At 41.8% G+C, this 20,437-nt stretch overlaps 1 protein-coding gene across 3 annotated transcripts in view; it reads left to right on the forward strand.

The window, feature by feature from the left end:
* PITPNC1 (phosphatidylinositol transfer protein cytoplasmic 1) overlaps positions 1 to 20,437 on the forward strand; it is a 77,217-nt gene that overhangs the window by 44,176 nt on the left and 12,604 nt on the right. For all 3 annotated transcript variants that reach the window (XM_051797708.1, XM_051797707.1, XM_051797706.1), the window contains 2 exons: positions 5,145 to 5,216; positions 14,215 to 14,310. In XM_051797708.1, the coding sequence (XP_051653668.1) occupies positions 5,145 to 5,216; positions 14,215 to 14,310 (168 nt within the window). The remainder of the gene's footprint in view (positions 1 to 5,144; positions 5,217 to 14,214; positions 14,311 to 20,437) is intronic.

Below are 20,437 nucleotides of genomic sequence, written 5' to 3' on the forward strand. Positions count from 1 at the left end.
AACTTAGGAATGGGATATAAATTCAGAATGTTTATGAAAAACAGTTATGGAACAGAAAGCAGGAGACAACAATTCCTTTGATGATTTATCACAATGACATTAATTCTTCCACAGCAAATGACTGAGGAAAATAAAATTATGTCATCTGGTATGTGTCAAGGCCCCAGAGTGAGAGTTGCTAAATGGTCCATTACTGACCTGCTGCTTTCTGATTACTTTTGAGAATAGGCATGTTTTGTGCTTCACTTTGCTGCTGGTTTATCTGTGAAGTAAATTATCTGGAAGGAAGGTTTTTGTAACTGTTATTTTTATAATGAGATGACTTGAGAAGGAAAATAGTTGTTTCAGATAAACATGGCTGTAGAGTTTTTTCCTGTGTTCGCTTGGTCTGATTACCAGCCCTTGAGATTTGGATGTAACCCATCACTCTTCAGTGCATAAACTTTTCTCCAGTTTGAGTAGATAAAGAGCCTGCATGAAAAGTGTAACAGAATCTTATTGAAGGATTAGAGCCTAATGCAAAGTCACGACCAGAATTCCTCCCCTCTCACCCCCAACTCAGAAGACAGGCTGGTGCCACTGCTCTAAAAAAACACAGATTTGTGTCCCTTAGAGGTTCCAGCAAACAGGAAGGACCTCTGTAGTATTTATAAAACCCAAATAACATATTTTTAGAAAGCTTCAAACCTGTGTTCTCATCTAATAGCTTAATCCCATTGAAACAAGTAAATCAAAACTGCTTAGAGAATTCCCTTTTTCCAGCACTGGCTTATTGTGAAGCAATCCAAACCCCCCTGATTGATGGGACTGTCATTTCCACTTGTGCACGCAGCTCCTCCCTGCTGTTCCTCCTCAATAAGCAGGTTACTGCTCCCATGCATCAAAGACAGAGATCCTAAGGGAAGGCAAAGCCAGAGAGAAGAGTTTCACAGTGGTTGGAGGCATCTTGTTAGTCACTGTTTCATCTCCAAGTTATTGTATGTAATACAAACAGTGGGTTTCTTTCTCAGCTTGTTTATGAGTTTTGCTCCCTGGTTTATTTTCAAGCCCTGCTTTTATATTGTTCTCTACCCTTTCCGCTCAACAGCACTTCTGTTTTGCTGTTTGCCACCTTCCTGTGCTTATCTTGCTGTCCAAATTCTCCTCCCTGTCGTGGAGTCACATCTCCCCAGTCCTGCCATCCCCCTGCCCAGATCCTGCCATCCCCCTGCCCAGCCCTTTCCGTCCATTCTCTTCCACCCTTGTCATCCTGATGGCTGCTGGTCTGTGCCCTGGATGACCTGTATCCCACAGCAGCCCTGGGGGGTCCCAGGCAGTGCTGTCTGGAGCAGTCTGAGGCTACTCAATAACATGATGGCCATTTTCCAAGGAACTGTGGATATTCCACCTTCCACTACCCCCTAATGTCACATCCCCTTTGTCTGTTACAGAGAAGTAGGGACTCCATTTGCCTTTCCCAGTATTTTGATCTTCAGTAAAGAAATGCTGTTGTCACCCACTGAGTACCAAAATAGTGCCCCAAAATTTTTTAATTCAAAGGGTGTGGTATCTGGAAATGACCCTTTTAGAAAAGATTTAATTTGGCTTGACCACTTACCTCACTGTAGCAGTCACTGGGTTCTTTACCTGGAGGTTCCATGGAGATTGCTCTGTAAAGGATCCAGTTCCACCTGTGTTGCCAATATAATGTATATGTGACCATATAGAAAAAATCATCAGTCTAAGAAGTGCTGAGAAGTGTCTGAGAAGACATTTATATGAAATGTCTGCCTGGCCAGGCTTTTATGTTAAGATTTAGGGGAATGTGCTTCTGCTGCTTAAATAAAAAGTGGGATTAATTCTTACTGTACAAAAATAACTGCCAAGGATTGTGGATTAATATTCACAAGGAGCAGGAAAAGTGAAGTGCAAGGGTGAGGTCTCTAGCAGGTCTTTGAACACTCTGCAGACAGAAACCATGTGGAAAATGAAATGTGGAAAATGTCAGCTGCAATGGCACTGATGAACTGGCATCACTCACACAAAGCAGGTTCCAGAGGGTAAAGAAACCTCTCTCAGATGAACATATTTACTGACAACTCCAGTAATTCCTGCAGCCACCTCGGGTGTAATTACCATGCAAAGGTTAATCTGACAGCCCTGTCCATAAAACCATTGTCACACTCCGTGTGTGTGACTGTCTCTTTAAGATTTTGGCAGTGTTTTGGCACACTTGGGTTCTACCCTGTTCTTGTAAGTGTTGCTTATTGCCATGGCAACGCTAATCAATCACCGTGCTAAAAATAGGCCTTTCGTTTTTCAAGAGGTTATATGTGGGGAATTGCAAATGCGAGTGCAGGCTGTGCTTTGCGTGTGCTGCATTCATTCCCTTCATTTTGATGAGGAAATGCCCCTGTATCCTGCATTCATTCCCTTCATTTTCATGAGGAAATGCCCCTCTATCCTGCATTAATTCCCTTCATTTTCATGTGGAAATGCCCCTTCTCGTGTGTGGTAATTACTGTTACAGGTCGGTTATTGCACTGAGTGCTCTCACGAGCCTTAAACCTCTCTCAACTCATCCAAAATTGAGGTGCCAAATATAGAAAGTTTAAGAAAACAAACAAATAAACCCCTGAGAATATTCCCCTTGTTTGTTTTTGAGTGTCACAGGTATACTGGGGTATAACAATTTTTAAGGGGTTTATAAGACATCTAAAAAGTCTGGAGGTGACCATATAGAAGACACTTGCTTTGAGAGCTTTACACCTTACCGTTGAAGACACTGAAGATTTTGTACTATTTTGTAGAATTTAAGTCTAATTTCAAGTTAAAGATTGAATTTGCCACTGTTTTATTCCAAAGAGGAACCTTGCAAGCTGTGGATACATCGAGATGGAGAGCTGAAAACAGTACCTTGTGCATTCCTGAGTGTGCTGGGGATTGATGACCTCCAGGTCTGTGCTGGAAGAACATGGGCCCCAGGAGAGGCAGAGCAGGAAGGGAGTAGTGCTTGGAAGAAAAAAAATCTGCTCAAGGGTTTATTACCTATTATTCACTCCCCAGTTTGATTCTGACTGTTGCATAACAATTTTAATTCCCAGTTAAGTAAATACGAGGCCACTTTAGGAGGGGGGAAAAAACCCAACAACTTTTTGCATGATGAATAATAGTCTTTTGAATGATGCATAAACAGTGTTCTGGTTCTGCCAGAGCCCTCTGCCAATTAGTCAGAGCACAGCTGATGAATCATGAGACACATTCTGTGAAATGTTCAAAAATTTGGGCCCTGCTAAGCGTGTTCCTGAAAGCCAGCGAGACCCCCCACGGGTGCTGGAGCAGTGGCTGCCAGTCACTTGAGTTTCTGGGAGATATATTTGCAGTGCAGTTACTTTTGGGTGAATTTTTCACTTGGGGTAAACCCATGTTACCATTTATAATCTCAAATTAGGTTGTTACAGTCCTCCATGCCTAACACAAGGGAGGCTGACTGTGGGTGGGTTTACACAGGGTGACTCTGCTCTCTAATGAGGTGGCTTGAGGTAAAAGGCACTTATGATTCTTCTGTGCTACTCTAAGGATCCTTGGTCTTTCCTTAGTGATTTTTTTTTTAAAATATAAGGTTAGAAGATCTCGTGTTTTAATTAGAGTTGAGATCCTGGGTCACAGGAATCAACAACTAGATTCAAGCAGTGTCTTGGTGAACTGCTACAGTCAATATTTGGGACAGCACCATTTCAGTGTCATGACCTGACTCACGGCTGGTGACCTCCAGGCAGTGACTGAAAACAGCAGGGGTTTTTTTAGTAGCAAGGGGAAAGGGAAATCTGGCATTTGGCTTTATTCATAATTTCATCTGCAACTGCAGCCACGCCTCAGATCAACGGCACAAAGGGAGGGGGTTGCCTTTCACAGCACCTCATTTTGGGAAAACTCTCTCCCTTGTTTTTTAAGGATTGCCTGTGGATGTGCTGGTTGAGTACTGGATATCCTGGGCTCAGAAGAACGTTGAGCAATGACTTGTTGGGTGATATCCGGGGAAGAAGGGCCATATTTTCCGCAGCCTGCAGGGAGCTGGCTCCTCATTTCAGTTGTGCTGCAACTCCACCTGGCCTCCTAAATCACCTCTCCCTTAGTCATCAGCCCCTCCCTCAGAGCTTTCCCGCTGTTATCAAGCCCAAACTTGGGCCAACAGCACCGTGGCCACTGAGGCACTGTGTCCTCATTGTATAACCTGTATGTACAGCACCTTAGAGAGCCATTTGCTGTAGGGGATTTGTGCTGCATCAGTTAATGCAAGAAAAGACTTGGTGACTAATGGTAAAGATGCTGAACTGGAGTCCCTCAGGGTTGGTTACACAGCTGCTCTGTCTGCCTACCTGCAAAGTTGCTTTGAAAGGAAAACTGTGACATGCTAAATAAAAGATACTTGAAGTATTTTTTCTACTCGAATTATGTTGCCTACTGCTATAAATTCTAGTCTTCGTGAGACAGCTAAGCTGAGCAATCCTCAGAAAAATAAATTTATTCCCATGTAAATACAGAAATATTATCTTTAATAGAAAAACCATTTGTGTATTCTTAAATTTTTTGCATTATTGAAAATTTATTTGGGTTTAGTGTAAAGGAATTTCCCCAGCAGCTCATAATCCATCTTAATTTCATTAATAGGAAATTACACTGAAATTCATTTCTCACTGAAAATTGTAAAAAGCCCTCACACATGAAAGCATTGCTGTCTGTTTGGTCAGGACCTGCAGGTAGTGAAGTGTCCTTGGCTTATTTTATAGGAGGGATAGACTGATCCATGATGAGGAATATCAAATTGCTCTCAAGATCTTAGTGAATTAAATTTATAACAAGGCATTCAGTACATTCAAACTCTTTGGCATAGTGAGCATGGAAACAATTGTATCTAATAATTCCAGAGTGCCTTTACTAATTTATTTATACCTTCATTATAGTATTCAGCTTTTAGGTAAAATCTCTACATCCCTCCAGAATCATAAAACCCTTTGCTTTTATGTTCTGTGAACTTTTACATTTTTTTCTTGAAGTCACCTGCAAAAAATAAGAAAGCTGATACTGAAGGGTTTGTACTGAATATGTCAGTTGATGAAACAAGGTGCATTTTTTATGTTAAACATCTCTTTCTTCTGTTGCAGTGTTCCTTTTTGCCTAAATTCTCCATTCATATAGAGACAAAGTACGAGGACAACAAAGGAAGCAACGACAGTGTAAGTTCCATGGCTTGTGCAACGTTAGATTTAATCCTCTTAGTTACCCGTGGTCTGTGTCTGGGGGTTGTGGGTCTCAGTTTGGGGAAAAGCCCCATCAGTTTGTGCCTTTGCCTCTCCCTGGGTGACCTGGTCATGAGGAGCTTCTAAGTTTGCAGAGGAGTTGCCTCTAAACCAGCAGGAGATGAAAGATCCGTGTACACACTGTCCCCTCTGCCTGTCCCCTTCTACTTGTTACTTCTCTGAGCACAAGTTACACATGTGAATTTAGTCCTGGTGAACCTTTATGCAGAGTAAAGAAAAGATTACTTTTTTTTTGGTGTAATTGTATTCCAGTTTCACATAATTCTCTGTGGGTAAAGGGGGTCGAATTCCAAGGTGGTGTCAGGAAGAGCAAACAGGAAACTAAACAATGGTCAGAGATCTCAGTAAACAGCTTCAGGGGAAAAGTGGGTGGGGACCGAGGTGATGCTTTTTGCAATCATTTACCCAAAGTTAAAAAGGTTTCAGAGTTACAGCTTAAAAATGAGAAGACAATTAACTATTTAAAATCCTCTCTAGGGAAGGATGGGATATCCAGCAGCTGCTGATCCGGGGGGGGGCTCAGGAGCAGAGGGCAGGAGCTCAGTGGGGCTTTGTTGCTCAGGGAGCAAAGCAGAGTCCTACACCTTGCCAAAAAAGAGTAACTTCCAATAAAGCCCAACATTTAAAGTTGCAGCCCTTGGATTCACACACAAACACGTTCCTCTGTGTTTCATTTTGGTTTGCTTTAAACAGCCATTGGCTGCACACTTAGGGGAAGAAGTTTCTTGTAGGCATGAAATACAAGTTACAATGTCCAGAAAAGTGATCTGTAATACGGAGACCCCAATGAAGGAGTGTTTGAACCTGTTCTTGAGAAGGAAGAAGGCAGTAAAGCAGGTTTTAAGGATTGTGAGACACAGCCTTCCAGTGTCCTGGAGGTGTCCCTCCTGCAGCCTTGGTGAGGGGAAGGTGTTTTCTGTTCTGCAGGTGGGAGGCACATTTCCCTCAGCCTTGCTGTTAACGAGGCTGACAGCTGCTGGGCTGCTCATGGCAGGGTAATTACATGTACAAGAACAAGGTATCATTTGGAATAATGCTTTTGGCATACAGACACTTTCCCACTGGGAACATGACAGGGATCATCTATTACCCCCCAGATACCCACAGCCCTCAGTCAGCGCTGCTCTGAGCCAGTGCAGTGAGCGAGTCAGAAAGAAGTGTGTTCCATTACCAGCTATGTGAGCATTATGTAATTTATGCACTATTTAATGTTCACCTTCTGCTTTTTGGCAGCACTTTTCATTCAGAGCAAGCCCACACCTTTGGCTTTGGGAGGGTGCAGACTTGTCTTCTGGTACATCATAATGTCAGCAGTGAGCAGACACGTTCTGTGCTGCTGCCTGACAGAGGGAAAACTGAAGCTGTTGAATCAGTGAGTTTTCAGGGTGTCAGCTTGTGGCTGAACCCCTGTGAATCAAGCCCTGAACAGTACCCAGCCAGGGAATTTAAGAGGAAAGGGACACAGAGGTGGGATACTTGGGTGATGTAAATCAAAGAGTCTCTACTCTGCTTGAATCCAGCTCTCCCAATGTCATTTTTCCCAGAGTGCCAGGGGGATAATATCATATTACCTTTATATTGCAGCACCTGAGTCACAGACTAGGCAAGTGTTTACCTAGATTAAGAGATTTCATTGACCCTTGCTTGAACTGAGGAGGAGAAAGAGAAACTGAATTAGAGAGTTGCACTGCAGCCCTAATTTCCCTGGTTTTGTAATTCCGTGAGCTGTGCTATTCATGGGTGTGGACACCGTAAACCAGTGGAATATCTACATTTTTGTGCTGTTGATCCAATGTCCTTGATCTGGTGACACAGACATGGCTGGTACAGCCCTGAAATGCTGAAAGGTTCATAAATATGGAGAGACTTCTGTTAATCCAAACCTTGGAACTGGGGTCCATTTTGTTTCCATTACTCACTGAACAGGCTTAAACTTCTCTTAAGAGCACACAAAGTGTATTTGTCCTTCGTGTCAGACAAGTTTAGATTAAATTTCACAATGTTTGTCTGGCTAGAAAACAAAAGGAAGCAGCACCCATTCCTATAGATCTCCTTAGATACAGTATATATTCCTTCATTGCAACTATCAACCTTGGCTGATGAAGAAATAATTAATCCAAAAAATACTTCTGTAAATTTTGCAGTTGTAGTGCAAAATAGACTGAATGAATATTAATGTTATGGTAATGAGGGTAATAATGCACGTCTGATTTTAACTCAGCTATTTCTTTTTTTTTTTGAGATCATACAGGTTTTTTGAAATCTTTTATCTCTTCTTCATTTCCATGCTGTCTGGTAAAGTAGATATTGATTGTGAAAAGCAATAATTAGATATAAGGATACTAAAACTCTGAAACTAATTCCACTGATGAATGGAAGAAGGCAATATAAATGCTCTCAGGTTCCTGGTGTCATTTAGCAGGCTGGTATGTTATTGGAATTGTTTTATTTAACATGTTGCATTGTCTGGTATAATTCTACCAAATTACTGCAGTATATCTTGATGCAAAATTCCTCCTGATTTTCCTTCCTAATTGTCCTGACAGAAGATACTGGTGATCAATAATGATCACTCCTCCAGAACTAGATTTTTTTGTGTCTTTAACTTTGTTATCATCTTAACCTATTTTAAATGTGTTAAAGCACTATTGTTCTGATCTGTTAAAGTTTGAACTTGATTTGCACAAATACAAACACTGACAGAAAGAACAGTGGACAATAATAAAGTCCTTTATTGAGGTAAAACCTTGGGTAGTGGTGCAGAACCATAAATCCATCCAGCTGTGATTTCAGTGCCCAGTGCAGCTGATTTTGCTTTATCACACGAGATGTTCCATGGCAACTCTCTCCCTGGAAAAACAGAGCCAGTGCTGGATGAACACGTTAGTACATCAAATATTGTCCCTGCTACCTTGCAGTTTATAGCTTTGGTAGCTGTTAGAAACTGGACCAAGGAGTCAGGCAGTGTTTCCTCTTTTTCCTTTTAAAAAGCCGAGTTCTTGATTTAAAGAGAAATTTTATTTTTTTATTTGACTTTTGTTCGAAATTACAAAATGGAATATCTAAAAAATTGGAATGTTTTCTGTCATGTAAATGCCCCAGGAGGTGGGATCTGCAGGGCACATGAAAATATTGCTTCCCTTTGCATCCCCAGCCCGTGACGTCGGTCGGGGCCGCAGAGGGAGCTGCAGGTGCTGCAGCAGAGCCTCAGTGAGCACAGACCAGGGGGAAAGTGCAGAGTAATCACACACTTCTCTTACCACAAGGGAAAATCAGCACTTTGGGAATTGGAATGTAGAGACAGAAAGTCTGTGTTTTGAATATTAAAACCATAGGGCACATCCAGGAGAATCCCTGAGGTTGCCCAAGGATTGAAATGGTCACAGATCCGGGCAGGAGGGGTGGGAGTTGCTGCTGGTTTGGGAGTGACTGAGGTGTGTGCTTCCTAGGAACAGACTTCCTTAATCTGTGCTTTTATTTGGGCAGGTCTTTTCTTTACCCAGTCTGTTGCATGGTCAGTATTTGTGTCACACAGGGCTCATTTTAATCTAATTGGTGTCTTGCTCTCACTTTCCCCCATCTCCTGTTCTCACTATTTCCATGTGCACTACGGACACACATTTTGGGTTTTTCAGTTTTAGTGAGGAATGCACCAACTGTGCATGACAATGAGCTGTGTTGATTCCAAAGGATCCACCATATGGCTCCAGTGGATGCTGTAATCAATGCACAGTGATCTCACACAGCTCCCTGTTTTCCTTGGATGCCACACTCTAGTCATGGGGAAAAGGTTTGAAAAGCAGTTTGTAGCTGAAGGTAGAGAAAGGCAGAGTGAGGACAGACACTGTTCAAACAAATCACTGAATCACAGAGACACTCAATTTTCCTGTTTGTTGCAGAAGGGTCATTATGTTTGACTGATTGCTGTTGGTTTGTTTTGATTTGTTTTTTAGTCACAGAATTAATTGCTGCTGATATTTGGGCAGTGAATCTTTACCATCTGACAGTGTCTGAGGAAAGCAAAAAAGTACAGCTTGTAAAATAATCCAAAAGTTGTCAATAATGGAAATTCACTGTATATAAAACTTCCAGTGCCTTGCTCTTTGTAGCATAACATTTTTCTCTGGAAAACTCCATGGCTGGGTCTTGATTATTAAACTGAAGTAAAATAAATTTTAGGTATGGCAGCTCACAAGAAAATCCATTTCTAGTTTGGCTTGGTTTAGGGTGGGCTTTTTTTCCATAGTTTTATCTTCTGTCTTAGTAACATGGAAGTAGGTTGTAACAAACTTGAATATAGCACATGGAAATTAAATGTAAATTCACTATTTAAAGCAACTGCCATGAAACACTGATTTAAGCTGAAAAGGATTCAGCTGTGCCCTGGTTTAGCCTCACTGCACAGCAGGATCTCATTCTGGAAACTGTCAAAAGGATTGCTGGGCATCACTCAAAACATGGCAAAGTCAAAGCCAGGGGCACTCTGAGGGTGCTTTTATTTGCACCTGGACTTTTCCTTTATTTTGGTATTAAATATCCATCGTCTCCTGTGTAATTTGCAGTGAAAAATCCTGATTTCGTAGAGCTTTCCCCCTCTAATAATTCTCAAAAAATACAAGCCAACCAGAGGAGAGGTTAGCCTGAAATTCCTCCTGTGTGAAGAGCTGTCTCTCTGTTGAACTCCAGATCGTGTGTCCCAAGCACATATGGCTCTCACAGAACATATGACAGGGCCCACACTGACAGGGAGTGTGAACAAGTGCTGTGGTTGTGCCTCTACATTTTGATTTTTCTAAATGAACTGCCGAAGTGAGTTAGTAAATCTGGCACTTGAACTAGATGTGACTTAAAAAAAACCCTAATCCCAGTAAATATTACAGATAGTGTATCATGGTCTTGGAAGCATAGCTACTTTGACATAATGGCATAAAAATCCATTTCTGTGTCCGGAAAGTACAAATCTAAATGAGATATTTGGTAGGAGATGGAATAAGAGGGGAGTCGTGACATGGAGAGCAAAAGGAGCAGGGAGCAAGGCTGCAGATAAATATGTGAGTGCCTCTCCCTCTCTGCAGCAGACAGGGATATTCCCTTGCAGTTCAGGGAGCCGAATTTTCTGCTCTCACAGAGGGATTCAGCCTTTTCCCATAGAAGAATTGCTCCCAATTATGTGTGTCCACAGAAATAGTTTTAGCCAGCAAACAGGTCTGAAATTGGTCAATTCCTGTAATCTTTACCCCAAAAAAGCAAATTAAGGGACTTTTGAGGTAAAAGAGGTTGGGGCATGACTTACTGAAAAGTTACACAATAAACTCCATGGGTAAAGTTCTGAGTGGAAGTTCTTTTGGTTTAGAGCAAATTTTCCTTCAGAAAAACGAGAGCTGCAGTGCCCCAGGTGACACAACCTGCTCAGGGGTTCTGGCCCTGGCAATCTGAGGAGATCAGAATTTCAAGGTGGAGAGTATATTTTGTGCCTTTTTTTTGGTAGAAAAAAAAGGATTATTCTTGCAGTCCTTGCTGCAATTACACCCCTAACACGAATTAGCTGCCTCATTACAGGCTTCTGACCACAAACTCCTTGTGTCTGGGCTGGTAAAAAAAGAAACCATTTTGTGGTAATGAACAGAGCTGAACACCTTTTCCAGCTGGTAATCCTTGGATGGCTCTTCTGCTCTTGAGGGCACAAAAACCAACATCACAAGAGAGGATCATGTATTATGAAATAAAGCCCAGCCAGAGGCAGGGATGTGACCCTCCTGGTAGTGCAGAGGAGCAAGGAGTTTGCCAGAGTGGGTGGAATCAATGGATTCAGCAGGATCTGCCTTTATACTGTTTCTATCCAACCCAGGTTAGCTTTGGGGATTGGCCTTGAAAGTTAAATTTTGGATTGACTACATCTGAGTGGAATTGAAGCCAGCAACTTAGCCTGAAAAAATAGGAAAAAGAAGCAAAATGGGAGAGAAGCTTGTAGCAAAAATGATGTTAAATTTGCTCTTGACTTCCCGTCCTCTCCTAACCTGAGTTTTTATTCTGGCTGTGGCCACCTGGGAAAGAGAGTCACTAGCCAAGGGTGTGCCAGGATATGTTATTGAAGGGCATGAGAGAAATTTAAATACCTCAGGTTTTACATTTCTACACTGTCCTGTGTGAGCTCTCTTTGCTGAGGTACCAGCATCATCTGCCAGAGGGGTTTTTTGTGTGCTTTGATTGGTTGGTTTTGTTGTTGTTTTTTTTTTTATTTTCACCAGGAGAAACTACTGAGAATCATAAAGACCCAGTTGAAACCTTTCTTCCACTTTCTATCACTCTGTGACGTGCTGAGATCCATTCCTCTTAGGAGGAGGAAGTGTATAAATGTTTGTTTTAGAAAAGCTGTCACATTCCTCCCCCCCCCAAATAAACCCAAAACCCACAGCAAAAAGGACACTTCAGCCTGAATGTTGCTCTTTGTTTTCCATTTGATTGTGTATTTCAATCTCAGTTAATTACTTGGCTTCCAAATGTAAAGCCTGTCCAGTTCTTTCCAATATAATATTTAATATTCTGCCTTTCTACATCATCTCCTTAAGGATACAGATTGTTCTCACCATTCAGTTTCTGCACATTTGCAAAGACAGTTGCACAGATTGGGAGCCTTCTGCTTCTTTTTGTGGCCTTTAATCTTTTCCCTTAAAACTTTTAAATTTCTCCAGTCTCTTTGATCACAACCACAATAAACCCATCCTCCCTACAGGGTTTCAGGCAATCCCACATTCTGTGGCTACGAGAGGCAATAAGAGAATTAGAGCTAAGAAAGAAATCAGTCTTGTTCTCTAATGACTTCTTATTTTCCACTGCTGATAGAATGAGAAGATTAAATCTCAAACTGCAAATCTTGTGAGGACAATCTGAGAAGGGGAGAAGCATAAATGATTAGACAGCAAGTTCTGCTGGCAAAGGGAAGTGAAAATGTCATTCAGCAAAGCTCTGGAGTAGAGGGAATGGTCAGAGACAGCCTGGGCAGCAAATGAGGCATCATTGAAATGGTTGAAAAATTCCTCCTGGTTTTGACAGATTGGCAAAGGCATCTGTCATCCCCACTTCCATCACAGCACTTTAAAGAGAGGAAAGGAATTTAGAGCTATATTCTAAATGAGGTGAAATACATGGATCAAGCCTGGGACAGAGCAGGGCACATTTCTTTGGATAAGATACTGGGTAATAATCCCCATTTAGGGCCTTGCAAATGTGCAGAGATTTGCATGTGCTTAAATTTATGAGGCTTGTACCTAAACCATGGACAGATTCAGAGCCTCAGCTGACCTGGTAATGTCCATTTAAGAGCAATCTCCATTATTTTGTAGAGATTATGGTGGAAAGGATCTTGTTCCAGAAATAGTCCAACTTATTTCGTTGTGAGCTGCTCTGTATTTCTGAATTTGTTTAGGAAAAAAAGCAAGGGAAGAAGCTTAGAAAAAACGACCTATATTATATATATAAAGCCAGCAGTGATTTACATCAGTGTGCCCAATTCAGAGAAGGAGCACTACAGGGGAAGGACCTCCCAGCTCCAGTTTGTTCAAATAATCAGCACAATTTTTTGCAAAGCAGGGATTGGAGAAGGAGGACAGGCACACAAATAAAACTAGGCTGTAGTTTCTCTTTTTCAGTTTTTCTGCAGTGTCAGATGTGTGAACATGTTAACATCCAGCTCAATGAACATGCAGTGCTGCCTATTTCATTCACTACCAAGACAAGTTAAAATTTTAGAGTCAAAACTTCAGCTTTTCCTCTATTTGAATTATGATTTCCTGAGCAATGTTCTTATCAGCTGGTTCCTGTGTTCACTGGAGGCCATTGCTCACTTCAAATTCTTTAAATGGGCAGCTGCATTGCTTTCAGAAATAATAAAGTAGCATTCTTGTTCCTAAAGAGTTGCTGGCATTTTGTATTTTTAACTGTTCCTCCAGGATGAAATTAAATGAAATTAAATCAGCAGAGCGTTCGCTGCATTTATTTAAAGAGGGGGGAAAAAAAAGGAAAACAAAAATATTTATGCTTCCTGGAAATGTCAGCTATAGAACATTGTGCCCCAAAGGAAAAAAGCACATCATGAGCTTGTTACTGATCCTGACAGTGGCTGCACAACTTCCCTGAATTTCATGGCACTAATTCACGGCAGCCTTTAACTCAGCACTATTTCCACGCCTCAGAATTATGAGAGAAACATATTGCAGACACAGTGTAAGTCACATGGGTCACTGAGATGCCTAAATAATTAAATTATGGACAGAGGCACAGAAGGAGACTGTGCTGCAGCTGCAAATGACCTGGATTTTCAAAATATCCCCATCGTTTGCCTTGCATAGAACAAGAGACTTGGGGTTCCGAAGCAGGTCCTGAAGGATTGAAATGAAGATGGGCTCTGTGTGTCCACAGATGGATAGGAGGAGCTTGCAGCTTCCACTGAGGCAGTTCAACCAACATTTGGAGTCTCGGTATAACAGCAGCTTAGGCTGAGTGTTCACAGCAAACACCTGCACCTTGCTGTCGTCCTCAGAGTGAGAAGGTCAGAAACACCCCGAGTGCAGAGAGCTGGGGTTTTACACAGTGATGGGCTCTAGGGCAAACACTGGAGAACATGGTAAAACCAACCTGAGCTGGTGACTTTACTGTTTGGAACCAAAGTCTCCATCCAGAAAGCCCAGGGAAGAACAGCAGTGGGAGCAGGAGGTGCTGAACACAGTGTGTGCAGGAGGCTGGAGAACGTGACCGTGTCCCCGCAAAACCCTGAGTGTCTTACACGAAGCTGTTCAGGCACAAGCCTAAAATACATTCTGTTGCAGGTCATTGAAACTGCTTGTAACCACGACTCCAGGTGGATTTTGTGAGGGTGTTGTTCTGTCACAGCCTTGAATTTCTTTAACTCTTGCAGATTTTTGACAAAGAAGCTAAAGACCTGGAGCGAGAGGTTTGCTTTATTGACATTGCCAGCGACGAAATTCCCGAGCGCTACTACAAGGAGTCAGAGGTAAGAGACAGCCTGGTTGTGAAGTGGTGAGGAAGGGAGTGTAAGGGGCTGCAGAAAAGCCTGGCTAGGAATCAGAACTATTTTTATTTTGGTCTGAAATCTTGCTGGTCAGTAGTATTCCAAAAGCTATCCAGCAGAGGGGAAGCAGCAGCAGCCTCTCTGTCTGGATTGCCTGACACGTTCCTTTGCAGATGATTCCTTTTGAAATGCTTCCCTGCCATTATCAGGAAACATCCTGTGCCAGACCTTTGATATTCAGTTGAATTAATCCAAAATAGAAAAGGCCTTTTCTCTGAATTGTGAGGCTCAGGGAGAAGTTTGCAGGTCTGAGCAGTTTGAAACTTCCCTGTTGGCCTTATTTGCATCCCACCCCAACTGTTAAGTCCTGCAAAGTGCCCAAGCCCAGCAAAGGGCAGATGTGCTGCAGTGACAACGGGGCTGGTGCACAGTGATGACACAAGACCAAGAGGGACTGAAGCAAACTGCAGACTGCAGCAGATCTGCCAAAAAGCATCAATGGCAGCAGGCAAAGCCACTCTCCAAAAATTCCCTTGGAAGTTGCTCCCATGTATATTTGATGGAGCCCGTCTCTGAAGAGCCCGTTTCTTCTGGGTCAATGCACTTCACTGTTTGGAATCAGCAGCCACCATGCAGATGAAGATGAGGTCTCTCAGTGTTTTAATCTCAGGGTTGAAAAATGATGGTTCACAACAAGCAGCTCGAGAGGAGTGATGGGATCTGTGCTCGCATTTAATTTTGGAGATATGATTTGTCTCTGGAGCCAAGTCTATATTCATAGCTGGCAGTGAGTATGGCAGCTGTTTGACTATATAAAACGAGACTACAGAATCATTTTTAGGATAAAAAGTGAAGACTTGCCAATAAATGTATTTCTATACTGTAGGAGACACGATTTTCAGACAAAAAAGTCGAGTACTTGTTATCTTCCATTTATAGATCCTATTTCAAATGTTATGTACAGGTCATAAACCAAAATTGGGTCTCCAGTAGAATGAAAAGTAGTTCTATTAGTTTCCTTAGATAATGAAACCCATCTGTTTAGTACCAAAAATTATATAACACCTCATCAAACAGCTTATTGGTCCCATCATCTTATCAGAACTCCAAGGATTCTCACTCCATTTAGGAATGAGCTGCTATGGAATGGGTCAGCATTTGGCTGTGCTTTAAAGAACTTTATGTGAGAGTTTTCATCTCAGCCTGTGCAAATCCAGAAATTATAAACACAAAGGTAACATCCAGTTTTGCAACTTTCCTGCCCGTTTTTGATAGCCATCTATTAAGCATAATTTCCATTATGATTAATCTCATGGTATAGAAAACCAACCTCATCTTGAGGGAGAAAAGAATTTCAGAGTCTTTGTGTTGTTATTTTGAAGACAAATCTAGAGACCTGATTCCAAGCAAAATGGAATTTTATATGGGTTGAAACAACAAAAATAGCCCAGCATCTGTTGTTTTTTCTGTACTGATGGATGATTTGTCTGTTGACTACCAAATTCTGTTTCAGAATTCATACAGAACAGTAAGAACACCTTTAGCATTTAACTGTGCACATGCTGTAATTGAGAGTGAGTTAATAATACTTGAAAATAGTGTCTCTTCCAAAGTTTACCAACTATGGGGGTTTTATGCTACCCTATGATGAACATGAAGCCAAATCCCCATTTCTGATGAGGCCTCTTACATAATTTAGGCACTGTAAAAAGGTTTTTAATGTTTGTAAATGTAATTTCCGGCTGTTTTCAATCAGAACAGCATGAAAAAGTAATTCCATGCAAATGAGAAAGGGTTTGTGTTTCCCAAGTAGCAGCTTCAGAGATAACTAAAACCAGTTAGTGCAAGCTTTTGAAATGTATTTTAGTTGCACTAATAACAACAATTTGGCTGCTTTTAGGTCATGTAATCTGAACTGATACTAAGTTTAAAGATTAAAGGCAAAGTGCAATCCTCAGGATTTACCAATTAGATCCAACAGGATAAATGTCCTGACTCCCACCCAGAAAGACCAGTGGGAACGATTTTAACTTCAGGCACGGCAGTAATCTCTCCATTTCAGGGGCTCTTTCACAGGCTTAAAATAAAGCAAGTTCTGTATCAGGGTCAGCTTGTTTGGCAGCTTCTAGAAATGAGCTTTAAATTGCTTTACATCCTGACGAAAGCTCAGCCCTCTTCAATTATAAATATACTTCAGTTTTTAACAGCAAATGTCATTATTTAGCTGTATTACTGTATATTAGAGAGTGGCTTAAATAATTTAAACCCTTCTTCCCACACTACTTGCACTGCTTGCTCTGTGTTGGTGCTTATGAACCTGATTGTAAAGGGACAGTCACCACCTTCCATTTCAATGATTCACACCCAAAAAGACAAAATGTATAAAACACCCTCATAAATGTAATATTCCATTTGAATTGCACAGCTCATTCTGACTGGTGCTGGTACTGATGAGAGAGGAAAAGGGTTCCATGAAAATGTCCTGGCTGCTGAAGGGAAATGATTGAATTCGACTTTGTGCATATTTGCTTTTCTCTCCTTCTAAATATTAACTAAAATTGAAAAGTGAAGAATGTAGTTAGCTGGAGGCTTAAGGAGAGCTGTTGTTTCATTGAGGAACACTTTAAGGGAACCTCTGCCAATGATACCAAGGGATCTCTTGAACAGAATCATCCAAGTGATTGGAATTCCCTTAAGGATGGTGGGCTTATCTGGCAGTGGGAGCACAGAAGGACCAAAATCACCGAGTCAACAGTGAATCAGAAGGCAGTTTTGTGAGCTATTACAAACACTCACAGAGTCTAGTTCTGTCTTCTGTGGAGGACTCATTTCTGTCCTTGCAGAAGGCTGTAGAAGGCAGCAATTCATGGGTCCCAAAGCACGACTTCATTTTAACTTCATGACCATCTACAGACTCCACCGTGAAGCAGCCACGTCTGAAATACAAGATGTGTTTTTTACAAGCACGATGCTAAAAATCCTTAAACTTTGAAGAAGTTTAAATTGGAGGTTCCAAATGGAGTAAGCTTGAGTGTGGATCCAAGCTGACAGGTTTGCCTGTTTGTAAGGAGCCACGTGTGTTCCCAAATCTGAGTGTACTTACTGCACTGAATACAGAATTTTGTGTTTCTCTACAGAGCCTGCAGGTGAGAGTAGTTGTACATTTTGTAAAGTCATTTCCTTGTGACTTTACCGTCCATGAATATGTATCACCAGCCAGCCTGTGTTCCCCATATAGACAGACATATTTATCTGAATTACAGAGAAGAATGGAGCTGAGCTGAGCTGAGGAGCGAGAGCCTCCAGTGAATCATTCCTGCAATGAAACATTGACCGGAGCTGGGAGCCACTGAGCGAAATGTTCTGTGCAAACATATTCCAGTTCTCAGAATTAGCAATGTTTCATTTCCTGTTTATATCAAAGCAATGGAGAGCTGGACAAATGGAATAAACTTTTTCAGGCTACCTCCAAACACAGGGATTTCGTGCAGCTGCTGCAGTTTTCTTCTGCCATTGCTGGCTTTTTTTCCTCTAGCACAGCAGCACTGTCCAGCTTAGCACAGTCCAGGTGCTTTCAGAGTGACACAACCTCTGTCACATCACAGAGTGACAGTAGCTGAAATAATCCAGCTGCCTCAGCCCCCCAGTGAGTGTGGGCACTGTGTCAGCACAGGAGTTCAGTGCAGGATGTTGCAAAAACATGAACATTTCCTTTTCCTTACTCTCTTCAGTTCTGAGTTTATATAAACCTGGCTGGATTATCATATTTTAATGCCTCAGAACTGTCCCAATATTTACAATTCTGAAGTATTTAGCTGGCTCTTCCAGAAAATACATTTTAATGGAAATTTTTAAAGGAGCCCTTAAAAAATGACTCTCCATAAATGTCTGTAGTAACATCTTTACATCAACAAATCTTTCCTGAGCCCTGGCTATAAAAGCTGAAATCCAAAACCTAACAACTCCAGCTGATGCTGAAATGCCAGATCACAGGTATTAAACTCATGAAAGGTTGGTGCTGAAATTCAAGATCAAACAAAATGGTCTTCAGCTTAAAGGGGGGAAAAAATTGACTGCACTTCAAAAACACCATGATATTGCAATAGGAGTCTGAAAAAATTAACCCAGGCATTAAAAGGAAGGAAGGAAGGAAGGATCTCTTTCAGGGACATCTGGGTACTTCCAGTGAGAAAACAGGATGCATGGCATGAGCAGCATGTTCAGCTTGGGGACCTTTGCCCAGGCTGAAATGGCCACCCAAGCACCAAGGGGCTGTCGAGGCAAGTGGGTGACAAGGCTCACAAGGTGTCCCACAGAGGCTTCCAGGGTGTGGACAAAGGGGTGTTATCAGCTGCATCTTCAAATCATGTCTGAGAGCGGGACAGAGCCAAGAGCAAAGGTGCCCCTGCAGGTTTAGAGGTTTTCTGTGAACAACAAATGTAGTTCATTGTTTAACTTGAAGTACAAAGTAACATTTAGCAGAATTCATACTGAAAAGTCATTGCAACAACCCAGTGTTGGTGTTTGCTTCCTGGAAAGGGGGGTGAGGATTCCATGTCTGATGCCCGTGACGTCCACAGTCCACGAGGAAAGTGAAGTAAATAAATGCTAAATGTTAAATAATAGACACTCCAACAAAGACCATGTTGAGCCAGGACTTGTGGTCTAAGTAATAAACCCTTAAATAATGAGAGTGCTAGGTTTGAAACCATATCCAGCACATTGGGGCTTTTATTTCATTGTAATTTTACATTTTATTCTCAGCTAAGCCCAGCTCGTGGGTTATGATGTTTCTGCTCTGTTGGCAGAAGTGCTATTTTTAAATCACTCTGCACCTGGCAATAATGTATTGCAAATACAGAGTAGGTTTTGCTCCTCTAGCAAAAGGATTTGCCAGATGGGCTTTCCTAATAAATTGTGTCTGATAAAAGGACGAGAAGGTTATTTAAACAAAAAGATTTTAGCTATGCCATTACATTTGAAACAGATTGAGGATTTTGCCAGTAGATAAATTAAGGGGAAAACAGTGGATAGACTCAGTATTCTTTGGATGATGGTTTCTCTAGGAAGGAAGGCATGGGTGGCTAAAAGCAAAAATAAGGCACACACAAAATTCATTATCTAAAGAATAACATAAAACTGGGGCCAGAGCAAAGCTCAGCTTGCCCAGTTTCTAGTCATGGACAGAATTGTTTCAAACACTGTGTCACGAGTCCTGCCTAGAGAAGCAGTGCTGGGTACCAATATAATTTCTGCTTGGTTTTAATAGAAAATGTTCAGCCCTGCTTTATTGGTTTAGAAGGACCTTACAGGCCTAATTGCAGAAAGGATTCCAGGCTGTAATCCTACTGTGGCAATTTGACCCCACGAGTTAGGCACAAAAAATCATTCGTGTCTGAGTTCTCACTGATTTCAAGGGGCTTTGGGACAGCACTGAAGAGCAGAAGATGAGCAGTCCTGGTCCCACCATGTCCCTCTGGCATGGCATGTTCTCCATGGCTGTAACCAACAGCACAGGCCTGGGAAAAGTGGAAATACATGCAAAATATAGAGAAGAATGTAGAGATTCTTCTCCTGAACACTTCCTGGTATGAACTATAGCTGAAGCAATTGTTGAGACAGAATTTGTGTCTTTCTGAACCAGTCCAAGATGTTTTTAAACACCTAATTTTTCAGCATCTGGGTAGATAAGCTCAGTGATGTTCATTTTAGCGATGATAATGATGATAACAGCTCACTTCTGTCAAACATTTGTGCCCTTCAAACTGAAGGCCTGGAGGTTGAACCCTCAAGTTCACTTTGCCTCATGCCTCTCATCCCACTGCTTGGCTTCTGTGCAGCCTTTGAGCCTCAGCCCCCTGAGCTCAGTAAAAAATTATAAACACCTCGATCTTTCCCACAGCAAGTCTGCAAATCTGCCCCCCCGAGTCCTGGCTTTCATTCATCAGTCTGCAGTTCCACAGTAGCAATATGTTAATGCTTTCAGAAAGGCAGGAATTTCCCTAAAAGCTCTGGGATGTGAGTTGCCCGGACTGTCTGTCATCGCCTGGCTCTTGGCTTGGAGCTGTGCAGCCAATTTGTGACTAATCTTCGTGTCCTTCAAGAGAAA

The sequence above is a fragment of the Manacus candei genome, unplaced genomic scaffold, assembly GCF_025592945.1.
Source record: "Manacus candei isolate 608988 ecotype Guabito, Panama unplaced genomic scaffold, ASM2559294v1 h1tg000047l, whole genome shotgun sequence".
Classification (NCBI taxonomy): domain Eukaryota; kingdom Metazoa; phylum Chordata; class Aves; order Passeriformes; family Pipridae; genus Manacus; species Manacus candei.